The sequence below is a fragment of the Zingiber officinale genome, chromosome 11A (genome assembly GCF_018446385.1).
Source record: "Zingiber officinale cultivar Zhangliang chromosome 11A, Zo_v1.1, whole genome shotgun sequence".
Lineage (NCBI taxonomy): Eukaryota > Viridiplantae > Streptophyta > Magnoliopsida > Zingiberales > Zingiberaceae > Zingiber > Zingiber officinale.
In genome coordinates, this window is record NC_056006.1 from 9,087,878 (window position 1) to 9,111,421 (window position 23,544).

The following is a 23,544-nucleotide window of genomic DNA, read 5'->3' on the forward strand; positions in this document are numbered from 1 at the left end:
CGAGATGCTGTCGGAGTACACCTATCCTCCTACCCCAAATCATAAATGAAGGAGCGCAATGCTCTCAACTCCCGGTACACGATGACGGGAAGGAATCCCTACCGGATACCACGTTATGTCACACTACCCATGAGCGGACAAACGGAGCCAAACAAAGTCCCTGCTGCAACACACTCTGCCTGAATCGACCACTAACCCATGAGTGGTGGTGTGTGCAGATCCATGTAACTGGCGATGTGCTCAAGAATAATGGAACGGACTATCGCACAGCATGCAATCATGCAAATGGTGCATGACACTAACCACAAAATATCCTGAACTAATCCATATATATATAAAAGTGCACCATAGGTCAACGAATCAAATCAAAGGTACACAGAAGGTATAAAACCTAGGTCCTGAACATGGTGAAGCATGGTATATCACTACCCCTATAAGCATGTATAAGCAGGTAAGGAATACATGAGATGTAAAACAAGCAATCAATCAATCATGTAACGGGTATCGGGTAGTGATTAACCGAAACTAATAAGAGAACATAATTATTGCTATTTGTTAAAATCACTACTATGCATATCAAATACATAAAGTCAAAAGTACCCGCCTCCAAAAAAAAGTCCAATCCGACGTCGAGATGCTCGTCTCGCGTCAGAGCCCTATAATATCAAACATATACGGATTTAGCTAATTCCTACATGTATCCAGTAGCTAAATCAAATTCCTATTAAACCAAGAACCCTAATCAACATCACACTATTATCATCCTTAATAGAATGAAATAACATTAAGACTCACCCAAATCCGGATGGTCTTCCGGTGATTCACAGCAAGAGACCAGTTGCTGCCAATAGACCTGACTGGAGTGAGGTTGGAGCTGTGGATTTCCAAAACAATTTACCCTAAAGAACATCAATACTGTAACGACCCGACCCTTTTGGCCTCTTGGGCAGCCCTTATGTCGTCGGCCCATTTGGCGACCTCTCATGTCGTCGACCGATGACCCTTTGGCCGTGCCGTTACTCACTAGGACTTTCCACCCCTGACAGTGGATATTTTGCCTTCCCCAGGATTCGAACTCTAAACCTCCAGGCTTAAGTATTAAAGTTTATGAATCCTGGTAACCAAGTGAGATCTCACTTGGTTACCAGGATTTATAAACTTTAATACTTAAGCCTGGAGGTTTAGAGTTCGTATCCTGGGGAAGGCAAAAAATCCACTGCCAGGGGTGGAAAGTCCTAGTGAGTAACGACACGGCCAAAGGGTCGTCGGTCGACGACATGAGAGGTCGCCAAATGGACAGGCGCATTTTTATTGTAACGACCCGACCCTTTGGCCTCTTGGGCGGCCCTTGTGGCGGCCCTTATGTCGTCGGCCCATTTGGCGATCTCTCATGTCGTCGACCGACGACCCTTGGCCGTGCCGTTACTCACTAGGACTTTCCACCCCTAGTAGTGGATTTTTACCTCCCCCAGGATTCGAACTCTAAACCTCCAGGCTTAAATATTAGAGTTTATGAATCCTGGTAACCAAGTGAGATGACTTAAGGCTGGCGGTTTAGAGTTCGAATCCTGGGGGAGGCAAAAATCCACTGCCAGGGGTCGAAAGTCCTAATGAGTAACGACACGGTCAAGGGTCGTCAGTCGACGACATGAGAGTTCGCCAAATGGGCCGACGACATAAGGGCCGACGGTCGACGACCCGAGGGTCGCCAAATGGGCCGCCAAATGGGCCAAGAGGGCCGGGTCGTTACAAATACTTCTACAGATAAACATTAGATCCAATTACTAATGCATAACCACTAAACCAACCACTTACCCGATTTAGTCCTAATTCGACACATATATCAACTAATCAAATAATCCAAATTCAATATGATATCTAGCATGTATCAAATGCCCCTGCATCTTACCTTACTTCTCAATCGCTTCTGTTAATCCACAACCAAGGAAGTTTGCTGTCGGAAAGGATTAGTCGCTGCTAGAGACCAAAAACAATCCCACAACAAGTCCTACTTCATCTCACGATCACAATTCCAACACCACAGCAGCAACCCACAGCACACAATCCTGCAGAATAAACCCTCATTGCTGAAATCAAACATATCAGGAAGAAGATCAAGACTAGGGCTCGGCAGAACCTGGTGGCCGGGATGCAAGGGTGCGGCGGCGGCTGGGAACCCAAACTAGGGCACAGGCACAGTAAGGGAAGACGATCTGTGGTGGGTCGGACCTAGTGGCCGGCAACAGTAGTCGGAGGCGCACGGTGGCGGTCGGCGCTAGGGCTGAGGAGGAGCATCAGTGGCGTCGGCGACTGGAATCTCCACGGCGAGTGGCGACGGCAGCAACTCACGAAAAGGGAGAGGCTCGGGCGTCGCCGGCGCTTGGCAAGGAACTCGGCGTCGGGAGAAGAAGTGGAGGAAAGATCGGGAAGGTGGCTCGACCGGGGGGCGCTGGATCGGTGTCTGCGCGCAGAGAAGAAGAGAAGCGGCGCCGGTTGGTGGAGTAGTTAGGGCAGGCTCGAGGAATCAACGCAAGGAGAGAATCGGCACGCACGAGTTCGCGAGGGGGAGAAAGAAAGAAACGGAGGAGAAATAAAGAAAAAGAATAAAAGAAAAAGGAAGAAAATCAAACATTTCCTCTTTAAAACGGGGTAGTCTAAATAGGTTTTTCCGGGCCCCGTTTTCATCCCCGTTAACTCGTCCATACGAGCTCCGAAAAATTTCCAAAAATTTCGGAAAATTATCTTATTAATATTCGCCTATTTTCGGTATTTTACAAATACATTGTTGGAAATCCTTATAGATTTGTTCGAACTAGTACTAAGATAAATCAACTGGAGTGATTAGGTTTATCAACAAGAGGAGAGGAAGAGAACTTGAAGAAGATGCAGATGATATAGTCTTTGTTCATATATTTAACCAGAAGCTACATTATTAGCTTGTAGGTTCACAGATAAGAATGGAAGAAAGTTTGATCCTAATTCTTAGCAGCAATATCTGCTGACTATTGAATATGAATCTGATAGAGACAATCAAGAAAGATTAGTAATTGAATGATTTGGCTTAATCAGCATGAAAAGATGTTTATTACTACTGGGATTGATGGTATTTTCAGGACTATATGTCACTCTGCAAAGATTTCAAGAGTTCCAAAATGCACAAGAAAATTAATTTACCATGAGAACAAATAATATAAAGTTCGAAATAGAAAAATGTTCAATCACACAAGATGAATGTTCAACCACACAATTGTTCAACAAAAAATATAACAGCTCCTAAGGTCAAATATTGAAAATTCTCATAGATTAGCTCCAATTACTACTTAGACAAACAATTGGAGTTATTAAGTTTCTCAACATGAGGAGAGGGGAGAAAGCTTGAGGAAGCTGTAGATGCGCTTAAGATACATAGTCTTTGTTCATATATTTCATCACAAGCTACAATGCTTGTAGGCTCTGTGACACGAGTGGAAGAAAAGTTCGATCGTCGCCTAGTCCTTGGCAGCCATATTTGCTCACTATTGAATGTGGATCTGATACAGATAGTCAAGAAAGATTAGCAATTGAATGTTTTTGCTTAATCAGCATGAGAAGATATATATTACCTCTAGGAATGATGGTGCATATGGTGTTGTTCTTTTCAAGACTATAAGACTTTCTGCAAACATTTCAAGAGTTCGAAAATGGACAAGAAGATTAATTTGCCATTAAAACAAATAATATAAAGCTGAAATAGATAAATATACTTGGACAGTTTTGAAGCAGTGGTATTCAAATTGTTCACACATGCCCTTAATTTCCCAAGAACATCATCAAATTTCAGTAATTCTTTTTCAGCTTCAACAGAAGCATCAATCTCTTTGGAACACAATTGTGTTTTAAAAGTGTCGAACGAAAACAACACCCAAGGTGAGTTTATTTTCAAAATGAATGAAAACAAAAACTTAAAACACAAAGCGATTGGATCCAAATTGATAGCTTGCCCTTTGGATAAATGGTCAGGTCCTGTAGTTGGTATTATATACATATATGATCATGTGGAACTCCAAAGCTTGCTACCGTCACAGTTGCAATTAACTCGAGCTTGAGGTGAAACGTGTAGAACACAAAATAAGCAACATAAATAAAGATTATTAAATAGCTCAGAGAATAAAATGTAGACGAGCAATTTGAGAAAAATTAGTCCATGGCATGGTAAGTGTTAATGAGGTGATTCAATAAGCAAACACAAAATGCAGCATGAACAAAGTGGTGATATTCCTTGTTAGCATTAACGCACCTTGGCCTTGTCCTCTTTGACCGCTGTAATATTAATGTGAGGGATGTGCTCGATGTTAGGCCAGTCCGGGCCGATGTTCTTTTGGCAACGCTTCTCAAGTTTTGCACTGCATCCATTAATCGTCAGTTGCACCAGTGAGGCAGGCATCCTGGGTAGTGACTTGAGTTCTGGAGCATAAGATATACTAAGAGCCTTGAGCGATGAAAAACTCTCCAAAATTGTGGGTAAAGATTGCAGATGAGGGATCTGTTCCAATATTAAGAGACTCCCGATATTCCTCTATCTCAGAAGGAAAACAAGTGATTTCGTTTAGGATAGAAAGGGTCTTTAGCTTTTCTGGAATCGGCAAAATGGATAGACAGAAGATGTTGTCAATCTGAATAGTTTCAATTGAAGGTAATGTTCCCTTCTTTATCTTTGTTGCACTTTGTTCTGTTGTTGCTGCAGGATTTTGTACAGTGGACATTGTTGTAGCGATTAATTTGGGGCAGTTGGAAATAAACAATTGTCTGAGGGAGATAAGTGCCGTCAATGACTCCAATTTACATAATTCTTCACAATCAGAAATCCACAACACTGTCAAATTATGCAGATACTCTATGTTGGGAAGAGACACCAAATGATTGCACTTTGATATATCCAAGCTTTTGAGGGAGGTAAGCCCTTGAAGGCAGCAACCCAATGACTCTTGTGAAATCTTAGACGTTGAAAATGTTAGGGATTCAAGTGAGGATGGAAGGGTGCTAGCAGCTTTATTACTCGTAGAGTGGTCAAAAACTGAGGAAGATGATGCCGCATGCTTCCTTGTCTTGTCTTTTAAAAGTTGCTGTGACTCAACCTCAGCAGTGAGGAATTTTGGACAATTATACATATATAGATGTTTAAGAGATTTTATAATATATACGTCTCCAGGTGAAGTCAAGTCTTCACAATCACAAATATACAAGCTTCGAAGTGTAGTGAGATGTTCCAGCTCATTTGTTAACGGAAGTGATGTCATGCCCTGTAAACGACTTAATGACAATTCAGTGAGCGAAGTAAGACCTCGTAGATAACTTGCCAAATCTTCGTGTTTGTTAAGAATTTTAAGTTTGAGTTTTTTCAGTTCCGACGGAAGGAAATTACCATCCTCTTCACCAATTGATCCAATATCTACAATCTCAGAATAGTCATCCATTTCAAGGAACTCGAGGGACATCAATTGTTGAAATCCTTCAAATGTCGTAGAACCATTAGAACACTTGTAGAACCGTGGAAGAGCTTCTAACCCCAACTTTTTCATGCAAAGATTCTCTATAGATAACGGAAGGTCCGGAATTTTTTTTAGTTTGGGACACTTTTCAATTTCAAACCTTTTGAGACAAGGGAACCATTGATAGTCATCCGCACCATTCCATTCCTCCAAGAGGGGAAGATCCCGAAACTCAAGTTTCTCTAAAACCGAAAATTGTCTGTCCATCATATCTGAGGAGTGACAACCCAAACTTCTTATAACTTTCATGTCACTCAATTTTATAAACTTAAGGCAGGGCAACTTCCATAGAGGGGGCAGCTCTTCCAAATTTGTACAATTATATAATTCAAGAGATTCAAGCCGAGAAAGAGATTGAGTATTCATCCACGGTGCAGGCCTACCACCTTTATACTCTCTAATGATGAGTTTTCTAATTGTGGGAGGGGGTTGTAGAGCCGCCAGAACCTCCTGCTGATCATGGCCAAGATTACTACTTGCTTCATCCAAGTCTGGCTTATACCAATTCAATTCCAAGCTTGTGAGATGACTTTTACTGACCAAGTCGACGTTATTGGCCTCTTCAAGACTGTGCACATTGGAAAGTTTTGCAATAGATAATTGGCGGAGATTATCCATATTCATCAACTCATCAATTCTATATCCGGGTTCTATGCCCACAGTGAAACATAATTCTTGGAGGCATGTTAACTTTCCTACTTCAGCCACTGAGAAAAGTGCATTCTCCGGTACTCTGTATAGATGTCTTAAGTTTCTCAACTTGCTTGTGTCTTTTGCCAGAATGCCACGGTATCCAGTTAGAACTTGTAAGAAGTAGAACTTAGAGATTGATACTGATGGTGGTAGAGTTGTAATTTCAAGAAATCGTAGTTTTACAAAGTCACTGATGCTTTCAAAATACTTATAAGGCCTAATAGTCAATACTCGAATTCTCCTCGGTGATTTACAAGCATCTCGAATAAAATCATCCAATTTTTGAGAATCTCCATAATATTGTTCTATCCGAAGAGTTCGCAAGTTCTTGAATTTGCACACCATGTTAGCTAGATCACCGAGTTGAGCATCTATACTGGTAATAGATATAGATATATGTCGGATGGCATTATAATCACAAATGTAACTGGGAGTGTCATGCACAATTCGACAACATTCATAGCGCGAGACATGGCGAGAAAGACCGTTTAACATATCATGCATGGTGTAAAAGATGACTTCTAAAGCATAGGGTGCAATGTCTTGTTGAAATGCACTCCATTTGTTTGTATGAACATCAAAGAAAGATTTGTTGCACAACATATCAAAGCAATAGTTAGCTATGTCCTCATCTGAACCCTCCTCTGATCCATCTGAGTAAATTAAGCCTGCTGCCACCCATATGCACACTAATTTTTGCTTTTTGAATGTGTAATCTTGAGGAAATATGCTGCAATAGGAAAAGCACTGCTTCAAGCGCGGTGGAAGCATCTTGTAACTAAGTGTTAGAGCCGGAATGAATTCATAGTTGTTTAAATCTTGTGACATTTTCCATAATTCACTTCTCGAAATGCTTGTCCAATGATCTGCTTCCAGTTTATTGTTCAACGCTCCTCCAATTGACTTTGCTAGAAGAGGCACGCCATGCAATTTCTCCACTATTTCTTCACCAATTTTTTTAAGTAGTGGGAATTCATTTGGGTCTTGATCGACAAATGCATGCTCGTAGAGCAGTGAACGACATTCATCCTTTGGTAAGCCCTGCAATGTCATTGGCTTCATTGTGCCCCCTTTGATTATCTTTGAGACCATCTTTGCGACTGATTCTAATCTAGTTGTTAATAGTATCCAACTACCTTTTTGGCCATGTAGCAATGGAATACATAATTTCTCCCACTCTGTATGATTTTTGTCATCCCAAGCATCATCCAGGACAAGTAAAAATCTTTTAGAATGTAACTTATCCTTGAGCTTCACTGGTATTAGTTCAGATGGCCCAGATTCAGATTGTCCAGTTGAATACTCCAGAATTTTCTTCATAAGATTTGATGCATTGAGATTAGGTAAGGAGTCACATACCCAGATTTTGACGTTGAAGTGTCCCTTCTTCTCCTTTTTCAAAATGATCAAAGACTTGTTGAGCGAGCGCAGTCTTGCCCATACCTGTCACGCCCCGGAGGAGTCTCTGTCCGAAGAAATTTCGGCAGCATCTCCCCTGTACGGCGGACAATCTGAAACTTTTCTACAAGCACTATATACCTCAGCCACATGCGGCTGGAATAATAATAATAAAAGAAAACAAACACCACGCAGTTAATATCAAATTCAGCCTCCAGTTAACAATAAAGCAGCCCACTCGGCTGTACCAAAACCAAAACACAAAAAAAACTGCTAGCCGGCTAGACTTACACAACCAATAACATAAATACGAAATACCACATAACAACGTCAACACTCCAAAAAATAAAACCAGAGTACAGAGCTAAACAAACTGATACATAAAACAAACAAAACATACGTGAAACCGATAAGTCTTCTGATGTGACGTGGGGACCAGCAGACAGGATGCTCCAAGCGACACCATAAATAACCTGGTACCTGAAAAATATAGAGTCCACGGGGGTGAGTTCAACAACTCAGCGAATACCAATAGACATGCCTAGTAAGATATATCTAACAACAATAAACATGGAATACAGCTTCCTAATCATATATCTAGGAAAGATGCAAAACTGAAAGGAAACTAAGGAAGCTGTACTCACCAGGAACTCCTATCCAAACAAAAGGGTCGTCAAACCGAAAGTGCCCTAAATCCTGTATGCATGTCAAACATATGCATCCAACCAAATGCAGCAAATAAATGCAGCAAACACAATCACAAGAAATAAATGCATCAATGCATATGATGTCAATGATGCGTCCTGGTCACCCCGACGCCATCATCATCTCACACAAATGGCGAGACCGAGTGGGTAGGGCTGTGACAACCGTGCACTCTGTCGTCCCTGCTCCCGATGAGTGACCGAGTGGACGGGATGTTGTCGGAGTACTCCTGTCCTGTGACCCCAAATCATAAATGGGGGAGCTCAATGCTCTCAACTCCCGGTACACGATGACGGGGAGGATATCTCTGCCGGCTACCACGCTGAGTCTCCTGACCAACGGAGCCAAACAGAGTCCACCGTCTGCCGGCTACTACGCTGCTACACTACATGCCAGCGGAGCCAAACAGAGCGGAACTGTCTGCCGGCTACCACGCTGAGTCCTCAGACCAACGGAGCCAAACAGCAGAACCGCCACACACCTGTCTGATATACCACTAAACCATGAGTGGGGGTGTGTGCAGTACATGTAACTGGCGATGGGCTCAACCATAGTGGAGCCGACAATCACACAGCATGCAATCATGATGCATGTCACTATGCATAGCAAAAACTGATTAACATAACCATATCCATATATATAATATGGGTACCACAACATCAGTGAGTCAAATCTACAGATCTAGGGTATACAGGTCCTCTATGGTATAACAACCTAGATCCTAAACATATCTCCCTTCCATAACATATGTACCAACAATATACACAGATCAAAGAATCAAAATCTAGGTACACGAATCATATGTGATATACAAATAGAGGTACACAAGCCGGTCATGGCATAAAAACCTAAGTATCAGATAATCTCGATACACATGACTGAAACCAAAAGTCCAGAACCTAGTCCTAACCTCAGTAAAACATGGTATGTCACTTATTCTAGAAACTAAGATACTCATGGTAACACAGTACTCATGGCAATAAATCACATGATATAAGCACGGATACGTCACAGGCGATAAACCTAACATGCTATGGATATCAAACAATGACATATCAAAGACAAACATGTTCATTGCTTGTAGTTATAAAATACTATGCATATCCAAAGACAATATCATAACAGATAAGTCAAGAGGTACCCGCCTCAAATAGAAGGTCCAATCCAGTCCAAATCCGACGTTGAGATGCTCATCTCGAATCAGAGTCCTGTATCAATATATTTTATTTAGCTAAATTCACATGGGTTAAATAGCTAAATAAAATCCCTAAAACCAATTAAGGAAACCTCAATGCAACGATAAATTTCGATTCATCCAATCCATTTGATTGAGTCAGGTTTAATCCAACATTCCTAACTCATCGAATAAATCCAATGATCCTCGATCAATAATCAAACACTCCACGTATGAAAAATCAATTCAATGAGCCTAACGACATACATTCCATCATGATATTCAACCAATCCAAATTACACAAACCATAATAGATTTACTAACTCCAAAATCCATTTATACTAACAACAATGCATTTACCTCAATCCAAAACTCACCCAAATATGCATATTCGGCTGTTGAGTCACTGCCGAAGACACCTGCTGTCGTTCCAACCAAATACCTCTGGTTAACCTAGAGTATGGATCGTTAGTCAGCAAATACACATGTACAAATTGATTACCTCATACCTAAATCAAATCTATCATCACAATAGTCCAAACAACATAGAGTCTATAACAAAGATATAATTCTCTACTTCTTACCTCACTACCTAGCCACTGTTAACGCTGGATCAAGATGGGTCGGACCAAGAACTACCCACCTAGTACAATCTCCCTGCTGGAAATCTTTCCCACTGGTCAGATCCAATTGAGATCAAGAATTGGAGATAACAAATTAAGCAACGACTAAATTCCAATCAATCTTACCTTCTTCCTCTCCACTGATCAGAGGTGATCAAGGATTCGGCGACAATGCTAGGGCCCGATGAGACCGGCTGGTGGCGCTGTTTCGTGCGGCAGTGAGGAATAGATCTAGGGAACGGTCCTTTCCCCCTTTGGCTGTCACCTAGGACAGAGGTGCGATGGTGCTCGGGTGGCTCGCGGCTAGGGCATATAGAAGACAGCTTTGCTCGGCGGCCGGAGGTAGAAAACAGAAGGGAAGAAGGGTTCAGCCGGCGAGAGCTCGCGGCGAGAAGAAAAAACTAGGGCACGGCGTCAAGACTTAGGGAAGGAAAAAGATCGGCGCCGAAACGAAATAGGCACGGGTAAGGACTAGGGCACGCGACGAGGAGAAGGAACCACCGAGTGGCAGTTAGGGCACAGCATTTGGCGGGGAAGAAGGCTCGGTGCCGAGTTCGGCGAGAGGAACAGAAGAGGCGCGGGCGAGGCTCGAGTGAGGGTGCGGGGAAGAAAGAAACGGCGAGGGGGAAAATAAAAGAAAAAGAGTAAAAAGGTATTTATAAATAAAACATTTCCTCACTTAAACGGGTATCCAAAACAGGCCTTCCTGGAGCCCCGTTTTTATCCCGTAAACTCGTCCATACGAGCTCCGAAAAATTCCCGAAAAATTTCCAAAAATTCCAGAAAATTCCCTTATTAATATTCGCCTATTTTTGATATTTTACATTCTCCCCCACTAATAAAAATTTGGTCCCCAAATTTCGTTATCTACCATCAGCAAGTACTAACAACAGACAGAAAGTATAAATGATGAACGGTAAACTAAATCATATACCTCAAGTGAAAAGATGGGGTATCGAGCTCGGATAATATCCTCGAGCTTCCAAGTAACCTCCTCGTCCAAATGATGATGTCATCCGACTTTAACCAGCCGGGTAGTCTTGTTCCACAACTGACGCTCTTTCCGGTCTAGAATCCGTACCGAAATCTTCTCATAAGTGACGTCAGGCTGAATAGGAACTAAGATATCTATCAGTACATGTGTCGAGTCGGATATATACCTCATCAGCATAGACACATGGAATACGTCGTGAACGCCCGCCAAAGTTGGTGGTAGCGCTAAACGATAAGCTACCGCTCCAACCCTTTTCAAGATCTGGAAAGGTCCAATGTATCGCAGGCTAGCTTACCTCTGAGGTCAATCTCTTCACCCCTTTTCGTGGGTGAAACTCACAGAAATACATAGTCGCAAATGGAGAACTCTAAAAGTCTCAGACTCCGGTCAGCATAACTCTTCTAGCAGTCCTGTGCCTCTGACACTCTCCGTCTAATAGTACGGACCAACTCTGCCTCATACTAAGCTCTATGAGGTCCCAACAATTGGGCCTCACAGATTCTCGTCCTGATCGACGACTGAGCAACTATGGTAACAAGAATACCCTGCTCGGTCTGTCCCTGCTCCTCAAGGTCAAACTCGAAGAAACCCTGAATCAAGTCTGTAACCACAACTCGGTGGCAAGCTAAAGTCCCTTTAGACTTCCGTCTAAGTACAACGACAACCACATTAGCTTTTCCCCAAATGATAGCTAATGGTACAATCAAAATCCTTCAGAAATTCCATCCATCTCCTCTGTCGGAGGTTAAGTTCCTTCTAAGTAAACAGATATTTGAGACTCTTATGGTCAGTGAGAATCTCAAATGTAACGCCATATAAAACAATGTCGTCAAATCTTCATGGCAAAAGATAATGCCGACTTGCTCCAGATCATGTACAGGGTAGTTCTTCTCATGCTTCTTCAACCGACGAGAAGCATAGGAGACTACTCTATCGTGCTGCATCAAAATAGCGTCCAAACCCGGTAGAGATGCATCGGTATAGAGCACAAATTCGTCCTCTCCAGAAGGTAAAACCAAAAATCGGAGCCGACACTAAACTCCGCTTCAGCTCCTAAAAGCTCTGATACCACTAAATTGTCACGCCCCGGAGGAGTCTCTGTCCGAAGAAATTTCGGCAGCATCTCCCCTGTACAGCGGACAATCTGAAACTTTTCTACAAGCACTATATACCTCAGCCACATGCGGCTGGAATAATAACAATAAAAGAAAACAAACACCACGCAGTTAATATCAAATAAAGCAGCCCACTCGGCTGTACCAAAACCAAAACACAAAAAAAACTGCTAGCCGGCTAGACTTACACAACCAATAACATAAATACGAAATACCACATAACAACGTCAACACTCCAAAAAATAAAACCAGAGTACAGAGCTAAACAAACTGATACATAAAACAAACAAAACATACGTGAAACCGATAAGTCTTCTGATGTGACGTGGGGACCAGCAGACAGGATGCTCCAAGCGACACCATAAATAACCTGGTACCTGAAAAATATAGAGTCCACGGGGGTGAGTTCAACAACTCAGCGAATACCAATAGACATGCCTAGTAAGATATATCTAACAGCAATAAACATGGAATACAACTTCCTAATCATATATCTAGGAAAGATGCAAAACTGAAAGGTAACTAAGGAAGCTGTACTCACCAGGAACTCCTATCCAAACAAAAGGGTCGTCAAACCGAAAGTGCCCTAAATCCTGTATGCATGTCAAACATATGCATCCAACCAAATGCAGCAAATAAATGCAGCAAACACAATCACAAGAAATAAATGCATCAATGCATATGATGTCAATGATGCGTCCTGGTCACCCCTGACGCCAGCCATCTCACACAGAATGGCGAGACCGAGTGGGTAGGGTGTGACAATCGTGCACTCTGTCGTCATTGCTCCTGATGAGTGACCGAGTGGACGATGCTGTCGGAGTACTCCTGCCCTGTGACCCCAAATCATAAATGGGGAGCTCGATGCCTCAACTCCGGACGATGGCGGGAGGATATCTCGCCGGCTACCGAGTCTCCCGACCAACGGAGCAACAGAGTCCACTGCTCACGGCCACGCCGCTACACTATATGCCGTGAGCCAAACAGCGGAACTGTCACGGCTACCACGCCGAGTCCTCGGACCAACGGAGCAAAGTAACCGCCACACACTGCCTCGATATACCACTAAACCGAGTGGGGTGTGTGGAGTATATGGCGATGGGCTCAACCATAGTGGAGCCGACAATCGCACAGCATGCAATCTATGCATAGTCATAAGCGATCAACATAACCATATCCATACATATAATATGGGTACCACAACATCAGTGAGTCAAATCTACAGATCTAGGGTATACAGGTCCTCTATGGTATAACAACCTAGATCCTAAACATATCTCCCTTCCATAACATATGTACCAACAATATACACAGATCAAAGAATCAAAATCTAGGTACACGAATCATATGTGATATACAAATAGAGGTACACAAGCCTAAGTATCAAATAATCTCGATACACATGACTGAAACCAAAAGTCCAGAACCTAGTCCTAACCTCAGTAAAACATGGTATGTCACTTATTCTAGAAACTAAGATACTCATGGTAACACAGTACTCATGGCAATAAATCACATGATATAAGCACGGATACGTCACAGGCGATAAACCTAACATGCTATGGATATCAAACAATGACATACCAAAGACAAACATGTTCATTGCTTGTAGTTATAAAATACTATGCATATCCAAAGACAATATCATAACAGATAAGTCAAGAGGTACCCGCCTCAAATAGAAGGTCCAATCCAGTCCAAATCCGACGTTGAGATGCTCATCTCGAATCAGAGTCATGTATCAATATATTTTATTTAGCTAAATTCACATGGGTTAAATAGCTAAATAAAATCCCTAAAACCAATTAAGGAAACCTCAATGCAACGATAAATTTCGATTCATCCAATCCATTTGATTGAGTCAGGTTTAATCCAACATTCCTAACTCATCGAATAAATCCAATGATCCTCGATCAATAATCAAACACTCCACGTATGAAAAATCAATTCAATGAGCCTAACGACATACATTCCATCATGATATTCAACCAATCCAAATTAGACAAACCATAATAGATTTACTAACTCCAAAATCCATTTATACTAACAACAATGCATTTATCTCAATCCAAAACTCACCCAAATATGCATATTCGGCTGTTGAGTCACTGCCGAAGACACCTGTTGTCGTTCCAACCAAATACCTCTGGTTAACCTAGAGTATGGATCGTTAGTCAGTAAATACACATGTACAAATTGATTACCTCATACCTAAATCAAATCTATCATCACAATAGTCCAAACAACATAGAGTCTATAACAAAGATATAATTCTCTACTTCTTACCTCACTACCTAGCCACTGTTAACGTTGGATCAAGATGGGTCGGACCAAGAACTACCCACCTAGTACAATCTCCCTGCTGGAAATCTTTCCCACTGGTCAGATCCAATTGAGATCAAGAATTGGAGATAACAAATTAAGCAACGACTAAATTCCGATCAATCTTACCTTCTTCCTCTCCACTGATCAGAGGTGATCAAGGATCCGGCGACAATGCTAGGGCCCGATGAGACCGGCTGGTGGCGCTGTTTCGTGCGGCAGTGAGGAATAGATCTAGGGAACGGTCCTTTCCCCCTTTGGCCGTCACCTAGGACAGAGGTGCGATGGTGCTCGGGTGGCTCGCGGCTAGGGCACATAGAAGACAGCTTTGCTCGGCGGCCGGAGGTAGAAAACAGAAGGGAAGAAGGGTTCAGCCGGCGAGAGCTCGTAGCGAGAAGAAAAAACTAGGGCACGGCGTCAAGACTTAGGGAAGGAAAAAGATCGGCGCCGAAATGAAATAGGCACGGGTAAGGACTAGGGCACGCGACGAGGAGAAGGAACCGCCGAGTGGCAGTTAGGGCACAGCATTTGGCGGGGAAGAAGGCTCGGTGCCGAGTTCGGCGAGAGGAACAGAAGAGGCGCGGGCGAGGCTCGAGTGAGGGTGCGGGGAAGAAAGAAACGGCGAGGGGGAAAATAAAAGAAAAAGAGTAAAAAGGTATTTATAAATAAAACATTTCCTCACTTAAACGGGTATCCAAAACAGGCCTTCCCGGAGCCCCGTTTTTATCCCGTAAACTCGTCCATACGAGCTCCGAAAAATTCCCGAAAAATTTCCAAAAATTTCAGAAAATTTCCTTATTAATATTCGCCTATTTTCGGTATTTTACAATACCACCCATCGCTACCAAAGGAAGGCAATGCACATTTTGACTGGTCTGAATTTCAGATTCTTCTCCCAGCAAATACTGAATGATTTTCCCTTTTTCCTCCTCACGTCCTTTGAATGATAATCCAGGCAAAGAAGAGGTGATCCTACTCTGATTAGACAATGTTAGACTCTCCTGCTCCTGCTGCATTTGTCCAGTGCCGATGCCACTTGTTGGCGTCACCAATGCCCGAAATGTCTCAACATATGAAGCAGATGTTTTCAAGTTCTCTACGCACGTCCTTAATCTCTCAAGAACATCATCATCATTTTTCAGAAATCTTTTTGCAGCTCTAAAATAAGGGTCAATAATTGTAGAAAGCCTACTTTTGTCACCATCATATTTCTTCTCCAGTTCACGATATTCCAACTCATCCAGCACTTCCTCGGCCTCGTCGATGTCATCCCTGAACTGCCACAGCCACTTGATTAATGCTGGATTATGAGATTCATACATAGTTAATTTATCTTCGGCAAAGCCAACAACTGCTTGGATCTGAGGAAGTAAGCGTTTGAGATTTTGCAACTCTTCTTGCAAGTTAGCTTTCCAGTAATACTGATCTTGCACATACGTACTGACTTTATCAATTAATTTATCGATGACTTTTGCACGAGCACGATCCAGTATTGGCGAGACTACGTCCATAGCTGCTGTTACTGATCAACGATTTTAGAAAAATTAGATGACAGTATTCATAATCATCTTTCGTCTATTAAAAAACACAAAGTAGCTGGGATCTCACAAACAAATCTGTAATAGCAACAAAAGCATATAGTATACATGAGATCTTAGAAGCAAATTAATCTGTAATAGAAACCAAAAAAAACAAAGAGCAACAAAGAGGAATATATCATCACATATGTTTTGCCATAGAATAATAAATCAAGAAGAAAGATGGTTTAATTACCTAGTTGAAGCTGAACAGAGCTGGAATGCTATCCTGAGAGATGTGATATCCTGATAGATGTGAAGAACCAAGAAGACCAGTTAATTTGTCTTTGCAGTTGTTGAATGAATGTTAGATCTGTGTTCCAACATGGACGTCAAGATCATTAATTTTTACTCTTGGAGTTTTCCTATGATTGAAGTTGAACAGAGCTGAATGGTATGTCATCAATGGCCCCAGCTTTACAATTATTGTCCTTGCAGAGTTGAAGTTGAACAGAGCTTAATGGTATCCAGCTAGACTTTACACTTATTTTCCTTGGAGTTGAACGGAGTTCAATGGTATCCAGCTAAATCATCGGCCCCAGCTTTAGACTTATTGCCCTTGGAGTTTTCCAATGATTGATGTTGAACAGAGTATTCAGTTAGATTCGCACAGGAGCCATCGAGACTGGTTAATTTTTCTTTCTTGTAGAATAAAATTGGGTCTATGTGCCAAAAAGGATCTGGATATCAATTAGGTCACGGCACATGAGTAAAAAACATTAAGTCCCGAGGGGGACAGATCCTCTGGTCCATAATTTACAGATCAAAAAATGATCTATCATATGAATTGGTCTATTTTGATAGACTCCATCACTTAAATAGATGAGGTTCATCATAATTTACCAATCGCAATCAGTGGACCATCCTCTGGTCCGTAAATTACGGACCAGAGGATCCCGTCTATAGTACAGCTGGGGCACATTGTTTCGTGACCGAAAGGTTCAGAGTTTGATCCTTAGAGTGTCATTATCTGGGTTAACGTTCGGCCATGCGCTTTCAGTTATGTATCTATATTTACTTTCCTTCATATCCATAGAACTGATTTTACAGGGCCGCTAATATGACGGTTCCACACGAGTAAAAAACATTAAGTTTTTAATAAAAACTTAATTAATTAATTCAATCAACTCTAACATAATTTAAATAGATTTTCTTAAATTCTAATCAAATTATCCTATTATATATATATTATACAAAATATCATTAATATTATTGTATAAAATTTGATTTAATATCATTAATATAGTATAATTATTATTGTCATTAATATTAATATTATTAATTTGATTTAAATTATTCAAAAGAGAATTTTAATAAATTCTGAAATTGATTTAGTCTAGATCAATTTGATTTTTTTTTATCAAATACTAAATTAATTTTTAAGGATTTTTGATAGGATGGTATGATTCTATGATTCAATTTTAACTGATCCAATTTCGACCTTAATCGATTCTACGTGATACTATAAATTATGCCCCTAATTACCCATACAATTGCAAATAGAAAGCTAACTATTTGAGGATAAATGAGAGAAAATATTTATAATGTTTTAATTATTATTATTATTTATAATCTAAGTATACATGTCTTACGACCCAACTAAATCTCGGATGAGCGACTTTTCCCTAGTTCACCTACCGGCTAAAGCTGGTAGTGTGAGTGACTTGGTAGCCTAGTAATTAGCTGAGGAGCTGACGATACTGCAATCGTTTAACTAAGTTTAAATAAGTCCTCGTAATTTACCACATTCCAGAATGAGGGCGGTTGTCCTGAACAAATCATTAAGATGACGACTTCACCTTTTGTCATCGGATATTTTTAACTTTAAACATATATTTTTAATAAATATTTATTAAATTAAACACTAAATTTGTTTATAAATACAATATTATTTGCTTAGGCTTTTAATATAACGAATAATAGAATAATTAAATTGGTTAAATTGACTAATAGCGGCATTAGTAAATAACAAAATGATTAAAATGTTAATCGTGGTATTTTCTTTCTTAGACCCAGACACATTAAGCGCATCCACAGTTGGAGTGATGTGGCTCCATCGAAGGAGCTCCTCCCATCGGCTTATCGACGAACAGAGCTGCTTCTTCAATTTTTATTTATTTTTATTTTTTATTATTAAAATGATTTTATTTTATAAGGAAAAAAATATAAAAAGGGTAAAATAAAAATGTCGTTGCACGTCCGCTAATTTGTTAGCCATTTTTCATATTAAAAAATTATTTTTTTTAATTTAAAAATAATCTATAGATACATCTTTAATTTTTCATTTTTTTTTCATATCATTCTCTTACTCTCCACTTCTTCTTACTTCCTTTCATTCCTTTCATTCTCTATTTATATTTGAGTTGAATGAAAATTTCAATCCTTATTTTATAAATCAGTTGAATTCTTCAAATGGAGAAGGAAATATATCTTCTCAAAATACTCATATTCAGCCAAATGTCTAATATCCCTTTTTTTTTCTCTCACTCACAATACCTTCCAATTTTTTAAAATGTTTCATATGTTTCACAATATCCTCCAAATTTTCCAAATTTCCAAAGTTCTTAAAAAAATTTGATGAATCCAAGTAACATCGTCCCTGCTCCATTTGGTATGTATCTATCCCAAGATTAGTTAGTTATGAGCAATCAATTTCGGATACCTTCTCTGCCTTATGTATTTTCTCCTTCTCAACCATCAGTTATGCTTTCGAATGAATCAATAAGAGCATCTACCATCGACAATGAATCTCTAACACAATCATCTGTTCCAGCAACTCAGTGGCCACGACACTCATTATAAGAAGAGCGTGAAGTTGAACCAGAGAAAGATGATTTGAAATGAAGATTTTGGTCTCTCGATGAAGACGTGGTCCTTGCAAAGTTATGGACAATTATCAACACCAACGCAATCATTAGTAATGACCAGAAGGATTAAACTTTTTTGAAACGTATAGCTGATTACTATAATAAGTATCGGCCTACTGGAACTTTGACGAGAAGCTAGCTATCAACAACTAAAATCACATTACTATAAGTTTGCACCGATAATAAATGAATTTTCTACAACTTATAATAATTTTTATACTCATCGTCAAAATGGTTGGAGTAACGAGAATGTGTTGGAGAACACACTGAACATGTGAAAAGTCAATAACAATAACAAGGATTTTAAGTATATATATATGTGAATGGTTCTCAGAGACTGTGAGAAATATGCTCCACAATCAGTTACTCATTACTCTAGCAAGAAGTCAAGGACATCCGAATCAGTAGGGAATACTTCAACATCAAATCCAGATAAGAATGTTGATGTAGATATCTCTGAAGTCCACATTCGTCCGATAGGGAAAAAGTCGGTGAAGAGAAAGGGCAAATCCAAAGTTAGAGATGGAGACACAATGAAACAAAGCATCGATAAAGAATGACAAAATATTAAAGAATATCAAACAAAAAATGGCTTTGCGGTAAACTAAAATCTTTCATAAGAATTATGAAATTCTTATAAAGGATACTAGTGAGATAATACCAAGACAACTTCATATACATGAGAAAATGATTGAAAAAATTAAAAAGAGACATGGTCTAGTATAAATGTGTTTAAATTTATTTTTATATATTATTATAATTTGTCTTTTATAATAATTTCTATGTACCATCATATTTATATAATTTTTTTAATTATTAATATTATTCCATGTTAGTCATTTATGAATTTAAATTTTATACAAATTTAATTATATATAAGGTAAAATATGAAGGAGATATAAGAAATATATATACAATAAATAAGTGCAGGACACATGAAGGAGTTGTTAAGAGGTTTTTTGATACTGGAATGATATATGGGGCTTTTACTTTTGATGTGGCGCGTATGTGCCAACGAAGGAGCTCTCTAAGAGTATTCACGATTGTGGATGCCCTAAGAATGCTAGGTTTGAGGGAGTGACGGGGTGCTAGAGCATCCAGGTGCTCAGAAGGAGCTTCCAAGATGGGCGTAGCATAGAGGTAGGAGCCGCTCCTTGTTTTATTGATTAAAATATTTTTTTAATTTAAATTTTATTATGAGAGGTTTTTTTAATTATCGTGGAGACATATGTGGTGTGGTGTGAGAGGTTTTAAGTATACTAGTTATCGCGCAACATGTTGTGTAATGTAATACATAAATATCATATATTAAATTGATAAGAACTATATTTGATCTTAGTTAAAAGGTCAAAAAAAAAAATATATACTTTATAACGTTGTTGGCCCAAGGTATTTATAAAATATTATTTACTCATAGTGTTGCTAATTCTAATATGTGGGACTAAATAAAATCAATAGTAAGATATAATATATATATATATATATATATATATATATATATATATATATATATATATATATATATATAATTTAAAAGAAATCTTTGAGAGGTGAAATTGGCGGTAGCAATGAAGCCCAAGGGGGCCTTTCATCACCCACTACCTTTGCCCCCAACGATGAGCAAATTCCTCGGTGTCCCAGAATTACACGGGTGGATGTTGTCAAAAAGATCTAAGAGCACATCAAAGCAAACCCGCTCCAGGTCCGAACCCTGCTTCCTCTCTTTCATGAATCTTATTGTTCTAGGAATTTTAGGGTTATATATCACTGTGATCACTCTGATTTTTGGTGATTTTTTGCTTTGTGCTCGTAGTTCTACATTGCGAATTTTGTAATCAGTTGATTTCTACTTGATTGATGGTTTGTGGTGAAGTGATTGAATATGTATAATTTTATTTGTTAGAGTTGCAATGCATCATGAATGAACTAAAGGATGCATCTACAACATGATCTACTTATTATCAATCTCTTAAAAGCACAATAGAAAACTAAAACAATAGCTAGCACAAACTGACTTGAATCCGTTGCAAAACTATTGCTTCTTACTTGTCACTGGAGATCCTGCGAATGCAGTGGATGTCTTCCATAGGATTGAGCCGGCGAGCACCACATTCCTTCTCAATGAGGGGGAAGAAGCAAGAGGAAGAGATCTAGGTTCAACATACCATAATTGAACCAATCTCTTCCTTTATATACCTGACCCAACCTATGGGGACTATCCACTATAAAAGCACATCTCTCATTATTAGCCCATCAATTCAATGAACCGGGTTATTGAATCTACACTATAAATTCATATCCATTTAATCCAAACCCTCTTTATATACATAGAAGAATTAGATCACTTAATTGAGTTTAGTTACTTTAATGACAATTAGTTATATGTGTGTCTTAATCAAGTGTAAGCCCACCCTATGAAGATTTAGTCCACCCATGTGGACTCACTTAGATTTAGTCCACTCATGTGGACTTAATCTTACAATCTTCCACTTGGGCTATACTTGATTTCTTATACACCACATAGTTGAGCTCAACATGCCAAATTTTATGGGTTAAATACCCTTTAAACAATCCTGTCCATTAAATCAATTAGTCATAGCTATTATAATTGTAACAAAACTTAGCAATAATTATAGTATTAATATCATTAATAACATAGATCAAATATAGATGTGTAATACAAGAATGATATAAAATGTGATCTACTAGTGCTCATTCTCAATAAGTCCTCTCTATGATCCAAATTGGGTCCAAATCATATTTACCAAAACCTTATGCTAAATTGCAGTGGCAAATCAATAGAATCTACATCATATTTATAACAACCAAATGCAAAACTACAACAGTAAATATTATAATCATATGTCAAAGAAAGTCAAAATCATACACACATATAGAAAAACAATAGCATATACAATGAGCCAAAAATATGTGTTCATGAACATAGAGCATCATCACACAAAATACAGATTCCTACATAATGGGTACATCAACAAAAGGAAAAACCCCCATATTCAGCACATGCTGATAAACACCTTGGGTGACAAACCCTTGGTGAATGGATCCGCTAATATGGAATATGTCCTTATATGCTCTATCATTATTTGACTATTCTGAACTCTTTCTTTAACCGCCAAAACTTTATGTCGATGTGTTTAGACTTCGATGAGCTGCACGTTGTTCTTGGAATACAATTCTATAATATTGTTATCACAGTTAATCCTCAATGGCCTATCAATGCCCCCAATGATTTGTAACCCTGTAATAAGGTTCCGCATCTATATCCTGTTGTTGGAAGTTTCATAGTAGGCTATAAACTTTGTCTTCATAGTAGAAGCACCTATTAGCATTTGTTTGACACTTTTCCATGATATAACCCCTTCCTCCAACATGAAAACATAACATGAGGTGGACCTCTTACTATCTAAGCATCCAAGAAAATCAGAGTCTGAGTATCAAATGATCCTTAAATGGCCTGATCTCCGATATTTGTGCATGTAATCTTTTGTTCTTTGCAAATACCATAAGACCCTCTTTACAACTTTCCAATGCTCTGGTCTAGAGTTATTTAAATATTTGTCCAACATCCCCACAATGTATGCAAGATCCGGACACGTACATACCTGAACATACATTAAACTCTCTACTGTTGATGTATAGGGAAATTGCTGCATTTCCTTGATCTTAAGTCCATGACATGGACATTGTTGCAAGCTAAGTCTATCACCCTTTGCCACTAGAGTGTCGCTGGGAACTGCATACTATACTGAATGAGCACCTTTTTTATATATGAATTTTGTGATAGTCTAAGTGTGTACCTTGAATGATTACGAATAATCTGTATACCTAAGACAAAAGATATTTCCCCAAGATGCTTCATTTCAAATTCATTGGATAGAAATGACTTAATTTCTTGCAGCAAACTCTTATTATTGCTTACAAGTAATATATCATCCACGTAGAAAACAAGTATGATAAACTTGCTCCCACTGAATTTGATATATAAACATTGATTAATTGGATTCTCCTTGGAACCATATTAAGAAACCACTTGATCAAACTTTCGATACCATTGACAAGATGTTTACTTTAAACCATAAATGAACTTCCTTAGTTTACATACTAGGTGCTTTGAATCATTCAACTCAGAGTTCTATAGTTGCACCATGTATATAGTTTCTTCAATGTTTTCATTGAGAAACACAAACTTAACGTCCATTTAGTGCAGCTTTAGGTCATAATAAGCTATAAGTGTCATGATTATCCTAAGGGAGTCTTTCGTCGAGACCGGTAAAAAGGTCATCTTGTAATCGATGTCCTCCTTTTGAGTGAATCCCTTGGCGACTAGGTGTGCCTTATATTTTTCAACATTGCCATATAAATCTTATTTGATTTTAAATATCCATTTACAACTAACGGATTTCACACCTTCAAATAATTCTACAAGTTCACAAACATCGTTGTCTGCCATGGACTTCATCTCTTCCTTCATGGCATTGATCCATTTTTCTAGATGAGAGTATTGTTTGACTTCTTGGAATGATGTGG

The 23,544-nt window shown here is 39.3% G+C and overlaps 1 protein-coding gene across 5 annotated transcripts; it reads right to left on the reverse strand.

Moving 5' to 3' along the window:
- Nucleotides 1–3,191: 3,191 nt before the first annotated feature.
- On the reverse strand, nt 3,192–16,590 carry LOC122031791 (putative disease resistance protein RGA3). 5 transcript variants are annotated; one of them, XM_042590932.1, is made up of 5 exons: nt 16,326–16,560; nt 15,385–16,074; nt 4,277–7,664; nt 3,603–3,655; nt 3,192–3,530 (listed from the first exon to the last, which is right to left on the reverse strand). In XM_042590932.1, exon 3 carries the CDS (start codon nt 7,539–7,541, stop codon nt 4,461–4,463), a length of 3,081 nt encoding a protein of 1,026 aa, XP_042446866.1. In that variant the 5' UTR covers nt 7,542–7,664; nt 15,385–16,074; nt 16,326–16,560; the 3' UTR covers nt 3,192–3,530; nt 3,603–3,655; nt 4,277–4,460. The 5 variants fall into 5 exon arrangements, 4 of the variants coding, with proteins under 4 accessions (XP_042446866.1, XP_042446865.1, XP_042446867.1 ...); XM_042590934.1 differs by lacking the exons at nt 3,192–3,530; nt 3,603–3,655; nt 4,277–7,664 and adding exons at nt 9,500–9,532; nt 9,876–9,951; nt 12,528–12,607 and having other exon boundaries at nt 15,745–16,074; nt 16,326–16,590; XM_042590931.1 differs by having other exon boundaries at nt 3,603–7,664.
- Between the last annotated feature and the right edge of the window lie 6,954 nt (nt 16,591–23,544).

What these genes read in the sequence shown, in the direction of transcription:
- LOC122031791 (XM_042590932.1), bottom strand. Translation starts at nt 7,541, where the DNA reads ATGAAGAAAATTCTGGAGTATTCAACTGGACAATCTGAATCTGGGCCA.